Genomic DNA, 16,287 nt, shown 5'->3' on the forward strand with positions numbered 1-16,287 from the left:
TGCGTTCTGGTTTGGATCTATCAGAATGCTGTGTTCTAAGTAATGGTCGTGTTTGTTGTGCTTTATGGAAACTTTGGGCTATATTTGAACCTGCCTGTTGTACTTGTGAAGCATCTGAGATCCACTGGTTTTAGCGTTCTCCTGGTGCTGACACTGTTCTTGGTGGGTTTGAGTGTCCTATTTCCAGCCTTTCTCAAGTCAGTCGACTGATTGTTAATCTTGACTGCTGTGGAGACTATTTAGAACAAGGGAATTTTCAGGGTGACATAGTGACAGAAAGGATAATGAAAGAAATTTTTGGTTTACTATGAATGCAGCCATGTTATTTGAAAAGCTGTATTTTTCCTCTTTTTTTCTGGCTGTTACAGGTTTTATTTCACCTGTTGGATAGGGTTCGAGAATCTTCTACGACAGCTGACAAAGAGAAGATTGAATCAGGAGGAGGCAACATTCTCATTCATCATTCAAGGGATACAGCTGAGAAACAGTGGGCTGAGACATGGGTGTTAACACTGGCTGGAGTTGCAAGGATATTTAACACTAGGAGATACTTACTGCAGCCTCTAGGTAAAATTTATAGATATTAAAAGACACAATGATAAACTTTCTTCTTTTGTATGTTGTTTTCAGTTAATGTACTGGGCAAGGTGCTTAGCTCAATCTTAGCTCAAAAATATTTTTTGCTGTGTCACCTCAAAAGTTATGAAAATTATGGAGTTATTAATTCATGCTTCATAGAGCCAAAAATTGTCACTACAGATTTCCTCTTCTGTATCATGGTACTTGAGATTAAATCTCAGTAGTCACAATTCAGTCCCAGTTCTGGGCGCTAAATAGCTTTAAATTATAGTAGACTGGTAACAGTAATACTTTGTCTTTTCTTTGTTCTTGTCAGAACATGCTTTTCCTTTTATCTGTCTAAGGGAATGCAACACTTGCCTGGATCTCTTCTGTGGTATCAGTGTGTCAAATTTAACAGTACTCTGAGAACATAAAGAGAAGTTACCTGTAAAGTCAGTGGAGTATTGAACATTTTCATTGTTCAGCTGTATGTAGTAATATTTTACAATAGCTTGGTAATTTCTCCAAGGAAAAAGTGCAAAAGGAATAGAGACTGTATAGCTTATAAAGAAAAGTTCTCATTAGATTATTCTACCTTCAGCATCCTATAGCATGCAGTTAATGTATATTAAATGGATTTAAGTTGTATTTCATTTTGGTCATTTATGATACAGGTATCCACATATTAATAGCTAGTAAATGTATCAGTCATTTGCAGAAATGTGGTAGAATTTAGGCTATATTAAACTTGAGCTAAAACTGAATAAAAAAAATTTAGAACTGCTTTAATTATTCAAACCCTGTAATTAGTAATATAGAAAATTGAAGATTAAGGCTAAATTTAATGAAAAACTCAAATGCCTCAAATGAAATCTTTCCACAGTACAATTATTTGAGCATTTTAAAATCAATTCTTTATAAATGCATTGCATGAGTAATTGCATTAATTTGACCCTAAATTCCTTGTGTGGGTTTAACCCTTCTTGAAATCAACAGGCATCTGGTATATTTAAGAATAAATCTGGCTTACTATACTGAATGAATAAAATGTATTTTACTGGTATGGGATGTGGTATGTGATTTTTTGCTAGCAAATTTAGCATGAACATAGGTATATTGTTTCATTCTTCATATTTATATGTTTCTCTGTCACATTCATTCTTTCAGCTTATGGTTGAACTGGTATAAAAGTCATTCAAGTGGCCACCTAATCTCTTGAAATTTCTGTGTATTGGACTAACATGTACATGAGCAGCCTTTTAGAGGGGCAGGGTGGGTGGGAATGGGAATAGGAAGCAAGTTCCAAATTGATTTTTTCCATCCTCTCTCTTTTTTTAAATAGGAGACTTTTCCCAAGCCTGGGATGTTCTTCTTGATCACATCCAGTCAGCAGCACTTAGCAAAAATAATGAAGTTTCCTTGGCTGCTCTGAAAAGCTTCCAGGAAATCCTGCAAATTGTTTCTCCTGTTCGAGACTCTGAGAAGCCTGAGACACCACCTGCCATCAATGTTTCTGTACCTTTGGTGGTTGGGACAACTACTGCCACTAGTCTTGGCAGATCATTCATGAGAACTGACTCCATAGGAGAAAGAATAGGAAGATATAATGGATCTGAACCTCCTGTAATAACAGATGAGATTGAAGATTTGAATCTTTGGTGGGCAGCCTGGAACAGCTGGTATAGGATTGGATCAGAAAGTACAAGGCCTCCAATTACTTGTGATAAATTGACTTTCATTCCCAGCCAGCCTTTTCTTACAGCTTTAATTCAAATATTCCCAGCTCTTTACCAACACATCAAAACTGGTTTCAGCATGGATGATCTCCAAAAGCTCGGTGTCATTTTGCATGGCGCTGTTTCAGTTCCAATCAGTTCAGATGCTTCCCCTTTCATCCTTCCATCTTACACTGAAGCAGTTCTGACAAGTTTACAGGAAGCAGTGCTTACAGCTTTAGATGTTTTACAAAAGGTAATAATGCAACTTCTAGTGTGTGAAAGGTAAACTACAGTGTGTGCTACTTCTACTCTGTAGAACTATAGTGGGGTGATTTAAACATGATTTAAAAAATTATTTATAATTGCACAGTGTGTTGTATTTTAACAGTCAGATCTCCATTCCTGCTGCAGAATAGATGCTCTGCATTGAAAGGAATGGTGTAATCTTTATGAAATGTGCTTTTGCTTGATTGCAGAAGTACCTTAAGTGTTGTACTGTGTTTGTAGCCATTTATGTGTCCATCTAACATTGAAGTACTGTTGATACTGAAGGTCTGTACATGGAGATGGAGGAGCAGTCCCACAAACAGTGTTCCTTCCACGTGATGTCCAGGTGCTGCCATGAACAGGCTAGAAAGAACAGCAATTATGAGAACTTACAGTTTACACAAAGCATAAAATATAGAAGGTTCTCTGGCAGATTACCTACATTCTGGACTCTTAATAATCAGATATTTAGATATTTAAGGAAAATGCTGCATCTCTGCTTAAGAAATTCTTACTATAGAACTCATGCTCAAAAAGCACCCTTCATGCAAGTAAATCTATAAACAACAAATGAGGGTGCTCTTTCTCTGAAAGCCAAAAAAAAAAAGAAAATAATGCTGCTTGTTTCTTTCTTTTTGCAGTTGTAACATATCTCCTTGCAAAATTCAGTGCTCATTCACAAAACTTATTTATTCAAAAGAAGCAGAGTTGATAATGAATTAAATAATGCATTTATATTAAGCACTACTTTAAATAAACACCCCTCCCCGCCCCCCCAAAAAAAAAGAGCCCCCACAAACTTACTTGGGAAGTGCCAGAATTAAAATGTCCACATGAACTGACTTCATTCCCTTTGGAATTTCATGTTACTTTGCTTAACTATGTGGCCATGTATCCCCCTGGCTGCTGTCAGGATCCTGCCCCATTTAGCACATGAAACACACGGTGGCTGAAAAATGAGCAGCAATTTAGTGTTTTGTTTTCTCTTTTGCTTAGTGTGAGGTGATTAATCTCAAACATATGCAAGCAAGGTAGAATAATTACCTTGCAGCCATCCCTTTAGCTGATGGTTTTAACAAATATTCGTTCATGTATTTTGAAAACAGAGGTATAACAATAGCATCATGAAAAGGCTTGGCTTGGAAGGAACCTTAAAAATCATATAGTTCCAACCATCCCTGCCATGAAAATGCTATGGAGTGAATTATTTTGTTTAAATTTCAATTCAGTTTGCTTGGATAGAAGTTGGTATTGAATCTCAGTTTTGTATGTGGGTGTGTAAATAACATGAAGTTTTAAAACCAGTCATGTCTACATTTTCAGCCTTTTCCAGTCAGTCCCCTTTACCCTCACTTTTCCAGCAAGTCAGTCTAACCCAAATCCAGTTTTTCCCATTTGATCAGTCCATTTATTTATTTCAGATTTTTCTGGTTTTTAATGTTCATATCCAGATGATCTTAGGTTCCAAAGACTGCAGGCATTAGGGCTTTTCAAAGAAGGGGTTACCAAAGTTTTTAACATGGGGAAAAACTGCACATAATTATACTCTTGTTCTTGTCAAGATATTTTAGCTGAAGGTTTCTAAACAGTAACCAAAGCCATAACTCTACATGAGAAAGTGAGACATCTCCCCTTTCCCACTCCCAGTTTCCATGGGTTACCATGGCAGTTACAACAAACCTTTGCAAATACAGACTTCCATAAGATGTTACCTCAAACCTCCTCTCCCACCTATAGTTATGTTACTAACACAACAGCACTGAAGTTCCTAGAAACAGTAATGTGTTTTTTGATATCAGTAAGTTCTGTGAAGTTGTGTGATTGCTCCTCTTGGCTGTATAAACACAGTACAGTTCACATGGCAGGGCAGCCAGCCCGTGCTGATGTGAAGCAAAGACCATGAGTCAGATGGTTTTGCTTTAGGCCACAGTACCTTCTTCCTCTCTTGAAATCAATTGATACTCTCAGGAGCACACACAGAAAGCATTAAAGAAGTAAATATTTGCAATCTTTAAAACAAAACTTTTCTCTGTTTTTGTGTGTAGGATCAGGTTCTTTGCTGATACAGGAAAACTTGGGTTACTTCTGATTTTTCCTGAAGTTGTGGAACGCCTTTGCAGTTTGAATAGCATGAAAAAAACCTAACATTTGTCAGACTGAACTCTGACTAGTTTAATAAATATATTGTATAATGTTATTCCACTAACAAAGGACAGGACACTATTGCAACTCAAGAACGTGGGAATGGAAGGGAGCTTTGCATCTCTTTTCAGGCTTCCATATGCTGAGCCCATTTTACACCCTTTGGTTTGTTCTTTGTTCTTTTTATTTCTCATTAGAACTTTTCTTCTAGTCTTTTACTGCTGTAGTATAGGGGGGTTTGAGGTTTTTTGGTAGTGTAAGTACACTGTTCCTGAAATGTTTTCCATTTCAAAGCAAGATTATGAGTTTTAGCTATGCCAAACCATATAATTCTCATTTTGTTTCTATTCCTCTCTATAAGACACTCTTTTAACTACTTTTTGAAGCCTTCTATCATTTACTTCTGAGATTTAAATGTTTGTTGAAGTAGAACTTAAAGAAGATGTGGCTGATACAAGACTTATATAAGAGTTTATTTTACTGACAAATCAAAGCAGAGTGAAGAAAAGTTATCTTTTATTGGATGAGATAGCTGTATTTACTGAACTTTATATGCCAAGGTGTCTTGCAACTTTATTTCAGTAAAGTAACAAAATTTAATTTCCTTGAACAATTGGAACTACACACAGTCTTTCATACAGCATGACTCTTGCATAGTCTTATATGGGCAGTTTTCTGTAGGAGTTCCTCATGCACGTGTTAGAGAAAAACTCAAGAAATATATATTAAACTTCTTTTATTTTCTTTTGATAAAGGCTATATGTGTGGGCTCAGAAGGTATGCAGATAATGTATCCTGCAATCTTTGACCAACTACTGGCCTTTGTAGAATTTTCCTGCAAGCCTCCCCAGTATGGACAGTTGGAAACAAAGCACATTGCAAATGCAAAGTATAATCAGGTAATTAATTAGAAATCCCACTCTTTTCACTTGGCTGGTTAATCCAATTCAGCTTCAGATATAGGTTGTCCAGCAAGATGCATTTGTTCAATCTGTAAAAATTTAACTGCATGTTGTGTAATAAGTTTTTTTTAAATGCTTTTGTTATCTTCTTTTACTCCCTTTGCATTTTTCTTTGCTTTTGTACTTCATATTCCTTCATGTAGGAAAGGTCTGGCTTGGACACCAGACAAATGTGTCTGAATTTGTACATGAATTAATCTAAAATAATTTGTCCTACAAGAGATACTAAATTTAACACAGAGGCATGATAATTTTGAATGGAGAAAATTCCCTCAAGCTTCAGATTTTTGAATTGCACGTGCTGTAAAGAAATGGAACGTGTTCAGTAATTCTTATTATGTGTACACTGCTGTTCACTAAGCATGAGCATCTGATTCAGTGTAATCAAAGAGGTAACTATTATGTATGTATTAATTCTTCTTATTCTGTTTGTCCTGCAACACAATGGAATCACACTAGATACAACTATTTGCACCGGTGAGTTAAATTTCCTTAAAGATTGTCCTAATGTAGTTGTCTTTCTTAGACTGCAACGTTTCTCCTATTTAAATGTACTTTACTTCAATGTAGAGTACATTTTCATAGCCAGACTATGTTGTATTTGCAGTTCTGTGGCTTGGACCATATTCTTAGCAAACCTTGCATGCATTAAACGGAGAGTTCAGTGCAAAACATACACTTTCTGTTCCTTAATTAATATGTTTTCACACATAATTTACTAATTCCTTTTCCTAGGCGGAGTGGGTGGCATTGAATTACGTACCATTTGCAGAGAGATCATTGGAAGTTGTGGTGGACTTATACCAAAAGACAGCTTGCCACAAAGCTGTGGTAACAGAGAAGGTTCTTCAGAACATTATTAAGGTAAAAGTTTTACCTGCATGTGCTCTGAATTTAATGAGCTTATACTGAAAATCACAAGTTTTAGTTTACACAAGCTAGTGTCGACAAACACTTCCTGGGAAGCTTCAAGCTGTAGTAAACAGATTGATATTTTATGAAGATGATCAGCAGGGAATAATTTCTTTTGAAGCTGAAAGGCTATTTATTAGTCTATTTGTACTGTTCTTAGCTGGTTAATGTCAGCATCAGTATTTCAATATTATGATAAAAATTAACAAACTTGTTAGGCCCCAAAATGTTCATCTTTGAAAGTGTTATGCACCTGAGTGTGGTAAGTAGGTGCCTTAGTAAATATGGCATTGAAGACCAAAGCCCAGTTTCTGTAGACTGGCATAAAAACTTTGGGATGTATGCTCTGTTACTTTCAATTTGCTTTGAGTGACTTCATGTGTCAATGCATCTCTGAAATGTTACCTAATAATACATATACCTTACATATACCTATATACACCTTATAATACATAATAAATGTAGCTAATATACCTTTGAAGTGAAATTGTCAAATGCTTCACTTTTTTTGACCATTCAATTTCAGCAAAAAATTTTAGTAAATAATAGAAGTAATATTTTCCAGAAGTCTGGAAAATAAGAATGTGTCTGACCTGGCCTGTTTGCAATGACGTGGCTGACATCAGGATTTTCCTGTATAGAAATTTAGAAACCTGAATGTGTTTAAAACAGGTGATATTATTTGAAATCTGTTTTGAATGAAATATTTGTATTTCAAAGTTAAATAGTTGTTTTCCACTTCTGTTTTAATGGGATTGGTGGAACTGATAGAAATACCACTTTTTTATAACATTTGCAGTTGATAACAATAGGGTCTATTGGGATATATGAAAATGCTTTAAATTTATTTTTCATGTTTCTAAAGCCCATGTTGATTTTGGAATTAGATTTGACACATATGACGAAAAGCAGCAGAAAAAAAAAGTTCTGTTTATCTCTGGGGTTAGAGTCTAGCTGTCATAGACTCATTTTTTGCCATAGAGAGTTAATTGTAATTGTCTCCCTTGTGAGACTCAGAGTGAATATTTCCTCCTTTTGCTTTCCTCAACTCGGAGACTGCACTGAAGGCATGGGGGGCATACATACAGTACCTGAATTTAGTCACTGCATATTTGAAGTGTCAAGTAAATAATTGGTTTTCCAAGAAAACCAAAAACTTACTATCAGGTTCTAAAGTTTGACTAACAATACAAAAAAGAATGCATATACATGTAAATAGTTCATATGCCTAATTGAAAAAAATTATTAATGACTTTGTTTTATAGATACTGAAGATGACTTTCTGTCTAAAAGACTTAAAATTTGCTGTACTTTCATCTGCTGTACATTTGAGTTGTACTGTAGCCTTTATCTTAGAATTTCACTAACTGTTCTTACTTTCAAATTTCATGTGGTTTAACAGTCAATAGTGACCAGATTTCTTCCAGTGTTTATGTTCCAGTATTTAAAGTTCAGCTTTACTAGGAAAAATTTAAATGCAATGAGGCTCCTTTTCTTTACTGTGGAAGCACTTGGGATGGCTTTGTAGGGACTGAATTCTCCAGAATACATTTGTGATAACAGACTGCCTGCAGTCTCTTATGTGTTAGGAAAGCCCATTTGTCAGACTTAGCAGAAATGGTGGATGGCAATACAGAAAAAGAAAATCAGTATGTGATTTTGTAGTGTAAATGATAATGGATCAATTCTGACTTCTCACCTTGTACTTGGCTACAGACCTGTGCTTTAGCCAGCATATATATGAGAAATATGATAAATTATCTTCAGAATTGCATTTGTAAAGGGCCATCTCATATACTAGCAGAAAAGGTAGGGATTGTGTATTGCCATCTATGACAGTGTCCTCCAAGATCTTGTGCAGAAACTTGCTGTAATCTCAGATTTGTCTGAGCAACTATAAATTTTGTTTTGACTTTCATTTTGCAGACCCTTAGAATACCTCTTAGTCTGAAGTACTCATGTCCTTCTGAAAGCACATGGAAGCTAGCTGTGTCCTCTCTTCTCAAAGTTCTCTCCATTGGACTGCCTGTTGCAAGGCAGCATGCATCTTCTGGAAAATTTGACAGTATGTGGCCAGAGCTAGCAAATACTTTTGAAGACTTTTTATTTACAAAAAGGTAAACACAACTTCCTTTTTTATTTTTAAAGGAAAATACTCATAAGTAATTTGTTCACTATACATGTCAGTAGAGCTATTTGATATATGAAAATTATTTTAATGAATGATGAAGAAGAGGTAACCAATCTTTCTACTTTAAAAAGCTCTACTTTTAGAAAGTAGTACAAAAAGCTTCAGTCAAAAGGTGAAGTTTAAGAGCAAGAAAGAGCTCAGCTGAACTCTCAATATATGGCATAGTCTTTCTGAACAGGACAGGGAGCTCTGTATGGACTCCAAGGATGTTTATTCTAGATTTGATAAAGAGTTGCTGATATGTACACAATTTGTTCCTTTCTTCACTTTGAACAGAGTTGCAATGGTATTTTTTTCTAATTAACAGCATTAACTATATGTATTTGTCCTGAGTTCCATCTTGAAATACTCCACTTACTGTGAATTTTTGAAAATTATTTAGTACACTGCTGTTCACTTAGAAGCTCATAGTTATATTTGTTTCTACCTAAGATAAATTGACTGCACCTTAATAGTTAACCACACTTTATTTATGATACTCTTTGAAAAGTGTAGTTAAATAGTCATATTTAAGATTATAAAGATGGACAGATTCCTCTCAAAAATGAAACACAGTCTCAATCTACAATGGGCAGGCTGAGAAAGTCCAGAGGTGAAAATAGTAATGATCAGAGACAGACAGTTTAATCACAGAATCATAGAATGGTTTGAGTTGGAAAGGCTCTTAAAGATCATCTAGTTCCAGACAGCCTGCCACGGGCAGGACACCCTCCACTAGACCAGGTTGCTCAGATCCCCATCCAGCCTGGCCTTTGATCTATTTGTTCAAATAAAAGACTACAACATTAGCAAAACATTGTAAATTTTCAGAATATAATAAAAGCTTGCTTCAGAGAATAATTTTTTGTCCTTTGGCAATGGGTAAAAACTTGTTTCAGTATGGCAAAGATTTTCTAGGTTAGACACTAAGAAAATCTTTTACTCTAAGGAAGGTTAGGTATTTTAGATAATTGCTTAGGAGTGGTATGGAATTTCCATCTTCTGTAAACATCCGTGGACAAGCATCTTTTAGGAGTAGTTTAAGTATATCTAATAGTGTTTTAGAATAAAGAACAAAGTGGAACATGAAAAATATTTTCAGTAACAAATAAATCTTTCTTTTGAACAGAAAACAGTACAGTTCTTCAGTGCCTTACACTGATATGCTATGTGTTTAGTTTTGAAACACACAAAAGTCAGCAACCAAACACAGCTGTATTTACTAATGATGGATAAATATCAGCTTGCCCAAAACAAACAAGCAAACAAAAAAAATACCAATGAAAATTTATTTTAGAGACACATGCGTTGCTAGTGGAAATGCATAATAATGAATGTGTTTGGAATATCATCAATAGGATTACCATCAATAGGAAGGCAATCAGGTGAAAAACCTTCCTATTGTTTTTGCATTTCCTTGAAAAAAATTCTATTAAGTAGGAGGACCTTAAAATAGAAAAGGTCATCCATGATGGCATAAAAGGCACTTCAATCATCCAAGTTTTTATTTTATGCTTCACTGCTTCTTTAATGTAAAATAATCCTTGCAGTATCTTGCTTGGTTTTCTTTTCAGCTGCAGTTAGTATTCTTGCTTCCATTCTGAGACAGGCAGTCCACATCAGTTAACACTCTATAATCTATATCACTGTTGGGTGATCAGAATTCAAATGAAGGTTTTTCACATTATTGTAGAAGAGCATATGTTCACTTAAAAGTTGCTTTGGAAATATATATTACTATTTGTTGTAATTTAATTATTCCTAAATATTTGCAAAGCAAATTCAACATTTCTGTTTTGCATATTCTTAGCTGAACAAGACTAGTACTGCTACAGCTTCCTGGTATTAATTGGTCATAAATTCAGGGAAGCAAAGTTATTCCAGCTCTTTAGTGTAATTCAGGATAATCCACGATCATCTGCATGACTTTTTGGCCAAATCTGTTTGTCTATAACAAATATGTTTAATTTACAGTGAGCGATTTATACTTTAGTTGAATATTATTTCAAATGTAGAAATTTCATCTTAATGTGTTGCTTGCTAGAAACTATTACTCTTTATGTTAATTCTAATACCTTTTGTCATTTATCATGTATGGACAAATACTCTCTGGAGTTAGAAGAAAAAATAGTACTTGTGTTAATATTTATGATGCCTTATGATGTCTGTCTTGACTTAAGTCTGGTTTTGCCTCTTTAGCAACCAGAGTGTATACTATAATTTAAAACACAAAATGTGTTTTAGAGAAAATTTTTTCATCCTAATTAAAGGTGTCTTTAGGAAAGTGTAGGAAACTTTTTTTTTCACTTAAAAACTTTAAAGTTTAAATTAATTTAAAGCACTAAAAAATAGGCTGGTATATTGTAGAACCACATAGCTACAGCAAGATAGTTTGACCTGTTAGTGTAATTAATAGCCACTATTATTATGCTTTCCAGGCTTCTTGTGAGTAGGTTAATTTTGCTTATGTAGTTGTATTTTATGTGGCTACTGAATGTCTGGGGTTGGTTTTTTTTTACCTCCCTAATGCTCATCTTTTTCTAAACAGCGGTTTACCTTCCAAGTGTATGGTTGTCCTGCATGCAGTTAGAGCCTTGTCCCTTGGTATCTTTAGGATAGATAGATAGATTTTCTGTTCTTTCTATCAGCCTGAGCCTTGTGCTCCTAAAAAACATAAAAGCTGAAAAGGGAATACATCTTCCTCATGCCACTGGTCAGGACAATTAGTAATAGCAGTCATTTTTCCTTTTCTTCATCCTCCTCGTTCTCCTCCTCCTCCCCATATTGCTACTGAAGCATATCTCTCTCACTGTGATGCAAGGAGGGCTCTAGAGATAGCTGTGGAAGTTCCCCACATTGAGGTAATTCTCCTCTGATTTCCTCTGCTAAAATCTTTCTGCACTCTGTGCAAGATGCTATGAGACTACCCTTGGCAAGTAAGGAACCTGTCCTTTTTGGTTTGAAATTTGCTAAATTGTGTCTTCTAGTGCTTTATAAATACAGTTTACTTAGTCTCTTAAATTTGTAGTTGTTCCACTTGTAAGGAAATTGAATTCAGAATTTTCAAATTTAGTGCATGCTTTCTTTTTCTTTTTTTTTTTTTTTTTGATAATTCTAATAGAAAACATACGCTAGTCATAGTGGTGCCTTATTCCAGGGTAATTTGAGAGAATCTATTCACTGTTTTGAAAATAACAGCTAAAATCTATTGCTGAGTTGATATGCATGTCATCCTTCAGGTTGTAGGGGAAGGCAGTGAGAATGTACTTTCCAACTATCCATATTAATCCTTCGTTTAAGGACAGCTAGGTGGTATAGAACTGGTTTTGGTGTGTTCCCTGATTTATTTATATTAACAGTGAGTTGTGTTTTTTATTATTCTGGAACTACTTGGATTTTTGTCCATAACACCAATTAATCGAGCCACAGCTGAGAAGAGGAGAGTAGTTTTAGTTAGATTTGTGACTTGTAAATTTGAATTTGTTTTAGTAACCATGCTGAACCTGTCAAATGGCTTTACTGCAGCTGTGAGTCAGGTCATCTCTGGTGGCTTTCCAACTTTCAAATGTGTCACACAGGACAGAAAGGTTATTAAGTTAGGTGCAGGAGTGTACAAATCTCACTAAGACCAGCATGGATTGAAAAGGTTGCAAAGCACAAAGAATTTGGGAAATGAAGTTCAGTTGACCCCCCAAGAGGCTGACAGCGAGACAGAGTAACCCCATTACTGCATTATCTGGATTTTTAGCATCCTCTAACATGTCACCCCTTGTGACAGGAATAGTTAGATATATGCAGTTAGACCTGAATATGGTTGGAACTGAAAATCCACTTTCATATGCTGGCATTCTGTAATTTTTCCTAGGCTCTTTGTTTCAATGAAACTGGAATGTTATGTCACAAAATCCCCCTTCCTTTTCTTCCTTCAGTCTTGATACATTTTCATACTCCACATTTTCCGCTATTAAATGTTCTAGATGTTCTGTGCTGTTGTCTGTCCAGGCTATATGCAAAGCTAGGTAGATGGCTTCCTTTTGTACCTCATCTTTAAATCTTTATTCTCCAGGCCTGACTTAGAACTGCTGGGATGGTTCTAAATACGAAACATCTGCATCTCTGTAAGACTCACAAAAGCCTTAATGCAGTCAGTCTTCCTAGCAACACTGCATAACAGATTTGATTAGGTTTTTTTCCTTTAGCTTACATTAAAATATGCCAGTGCACATTGCCTTATTTTTGTATGCATGTTCTCCAAGTTTCTACCTGGCTGAGCATTGGGTAGGAAAATGAAATTATTTCACTGATGTTCTAAATTTTTGACCAATATTTGAAACATTTTTCTGATCCAACTTGTAACTCATCTAGTCACTGTGGTCCTAGAAATCATATGTGTAGATAGCCTAATATTGTTTCTGGCATTGAAACTGAGTTGGCATTGATTAGACAAGAGGCCACTGTAGTTTGAACCCTTAAACCCCTAAAGCTCTGTGAATAGCTGTATTTAAAATAGTGTCCCACCTCTTTCTTTTGGATAGGAACAGAATTTCAAGCCAGCTATGGAGCTTAAATGAGAGGTGATACTCAATGATGTTTAAAAAGTACAAAGCACAGCAGAAATTCTCTCTGCAGCTTTGTACAACAAGAAATTTCAAATATAGCCAGGACAGCCCAGGTAAATGAAAAAGGAAAATGTCACTGTCACAGCATTAGTGCTTTCTAAGCCAGAAGTTTCAATTTTTAAAAAAAAATTACAGCAAACTACAGCTGAGGTGACTCAATAATCTTGATTTTTGTCATAAATCAAGACGACATTTAAAATTAATACATTTCATGTAACTTAATTTACACAAAATTATCTTTCAGTAAGAAGCTGGTATGTTTATTACTTCATATTGTTCTTTTTTCTCAGAGGCTTTCATAGAGGCATGCCATGCCATTATATACAATAAAATTCACCAAATATGTGTGTGTGTGTGTATATATAATTTATTAGAGCAGAAGTCTATGCTCACATGAGGGAATTAAATCAATACTTTCCCAAAAGATGCTTCTGAGCAGAGTGCTGTGCACAGCAGGGCTCTGGGTGCTTGTTAGGTCTTTGCTCTTGGCTCTGAAGCCCTCCCTGTTCAGTGGGGAGGGGCGGGGAGCTCTTTCCTCTCTGAGGAAAGTTGCTGCATCACACTCATATCTTTTCTGGCTCCTGACCCTCCAGTATGGTTTGGATATGTTGCACCAGAACAGCAAAGCATTTGGCCCCCAAATAGGTGTATCCACATAGACAAAAATCTATTTACTTGGAAATAATTTGCTACATGAACAAATATGTACCATAATCTTTAGTAGGTAAGGTAGATCAGGTATGGATGACTGGGCAGAAAAGCCTGAACACCTCTTTAAGTAAACCTCAGCTCAGAGAATGAGTCATAAATTGGAAAGTGTCAGTCTGAAATCTTCCCATGTATTTCAACATGACCTGCATTTCTATGCATTGTAATAACTTAAATTATTATCAAAAGGTTTTGCATACTTAACGGCTTTGTGTATTAGAAAAGGTACTGATTGTACAGCTACTTAATATTTTATTCTATTCTATGTTTTCAACATAAAATTCCAAACTTCCTGACTCCCTAATACACAACCCAGTAATAAATACAATAATTTAATATTTTATTCTTTTATTCATACATGTAACACATGTCCGTTTCATAGATAAAGTGATCTAGACTTTATCTGCGTAAAATCTCTTTGAAGAGCAGAGATATATTTATTTTTTAAGCAGAAACATTGGTGCATAGATAAAACATTCCTAATTGTCAAAACTGAAATTCAGCTGTAAATGTGAAGACTGATCTTCAGTGTGTTATGCAGAGTATTCAGAAGATGGGGAAAAAGCCTATCTTAGAAAAATCTTCTTTGTCTTTGTCAGCAACGCACAGGGGCACTGGTAGAAAAAATCACGCAAAACAAAACATCTGTCAGCAAAACTAATCAGATTTGAATTTTTGAGATTTCAAAACCTTCAGGGTTCTTAAACTTTCATTAAAATTGGCAGTGGGACAGAGGAGACAGGCCCAGATGAATACCCTTATGAGGACAAGATTTTCACAGGTCCACAGTCCTATCCTGGGCAGCTGCCCTGCCTGTGAGGCCTCTGCTTAGCTCTGAACTACTCATCACAGGGGTCTGTTGAATCACTTCTGGGTATTTCATCTGAAAATAAATTCATATATATATATATATATAATGGAAGAACTCAAAAAAGTTCTAAATTTCTTCAAAACAATTGTTTATAAAATGGATTTTTCTTTTAATAAAATTCATTAAAATGAGAACAAATGCATCATTTCAGTTAGCAGAGGAAAAGGACATGGTAATACCCCATTAATGAAAAATGTTTCATTAATATAGAAGAAAATATAAAATTTTAAAAAAATTTAAGATGTACCATTGGAACTCAAATGTATTTTTGGCATAGTGAGTGAAAAGACTAGGTTGCTTAAAGCCCCCATCCAACCTGACCTTGTGATCATTAATCATTACCATACAATAGTACCAACTTGATGCATGTAATAACTGTAAATGTAATGCACTTTCTCATACTTATCTCCTTATGTTGTAAATTTAAAGTGTAACGTAGTATGTTTATTTTTAGTACACCTCCTGATAACCTCTCAATTCAAGAATTTCAGAAGAATGAGAGTATTGATGTTGAGGTAAGGAGCCTAAAACAAATAATACTGTTAAGATTAACAAATTTGTGACATTTACAAGTTGCATTTTGTTCTGAAATAATTTCTTGAAAAGTTACCATTTCATTACTTTTCCTGTGATACTGTTTTCATTTTTGAAAACAAGACAGGAAATTCATAGGTCCAGAATTCAGCTGCTTCAGGGTGATGCAAAAAGTAGGAAGTGGGATGCCAAAAAGTATTTGTCATCTCAACTTCAAAACAGTATAGACTGGCTAAACCAAAATGCATTTCTGACTCTAGCTTATTATGTATCCTTATTTATTATGTTATTGCTGAGCATTTATGCTGGTAATTGTAGACCACAGAGAAAGCTGAGAATTAAACCTGAAATGAATGCCTTCTGTGTTGAGGGGGTGGTCAGCAAAAAGCCATTTTTTCTTAGACATTGTGTTCTCTATACTGAGAACCTTTGGCATAAATGAAGAAGCTGCGTGTAGTTTGTACAGCACAGAGATTGCTGTATGTTTGGTTGTATAAGGCTGAAGAAAATTAGGAGAAGATGATACCTGAAGTTAGGAAGGATTTCTCTCCTTTCACTCCAGGACAAAATATGTGGCAGAACAGAGATTAGGGATACAAAGCAAAAGGAGCTGCAGAGAAGACACGGCAGTATCTGTGGTTTCATCACCCATCATCTTTCCGGAGGGGTGGCTGGGACACAAAAATATATGGATGAAAAGTGAGAGTGGTTCTGCTTGCAGTGAGCAGAACTCTCAAATCTAATGCATTAATTTATGGAGATCTAAACCTATTTTGTTCCTGAATGGGAGCACCAAGACAAGGATAGAGAGCATTTCTGTTCA

At 35.4% G+C, this 16,287-nt stretch overlaps 1 protein-coding gene across 3 annotated transcripts in view; it reads left to right on the plus strand.

The window, feature by feature from the left end:
* Positions 1–16,287, plus strand: part of MON2 (MON2 homolog, regulator of endosome-to-Golgi trafficking) — a 65,711-nt gene that overhangs the window by 42,480 nt on the left and 6,944 nt on the right. For 2 of the 3 annotated variants that reach the window (XM_064701846.1, XM_064701848.1), the window contains exons 25-31: positions 369–567; positions 1,904–2,532; positions 5,444–5,587; positions 6,110–6,127; positions 6,386–6,514; positions 8,489–8,679; positions 15,385–15,445. In XM_064701846.1, the coding sequence (XP_064557916.1) occupies positions 369–567; positions 1,904–2,532; positions 5,444–5,587; positions 6,110–6,127; positions 6,386–6,514; positions 8,489–8,679; positions 15,385–15,445 (1,371 nt within the window). The remainder of the gene's footprint in view (positions 1–368; positions 568–1,903; positions 2,533–5,443; positions 5,588–6,109; positions 6,128–6,385; positions 6,515–8,488; positions 8,680–15,384; positions 15,446–16,287) is intronic. The other variant, XM_064701847.1, reaches the window with a different exon arrangement.

This window comes from Zonotrichia leucophrys, chromosome 1A, assembly GCF_028769735.1.
Source record: "Zonotrichia leucophrys gambelii isolate GWCS_2022_RI chromosome 1A, RI_Zleu_2.0, whole genome shotgun sequence".
NCBI lineage: Eukaryota > Metazoa > Chordata > Aves > Passeriformes > Passerellidae > Zonotrichia > Zonotrichia leucophrys.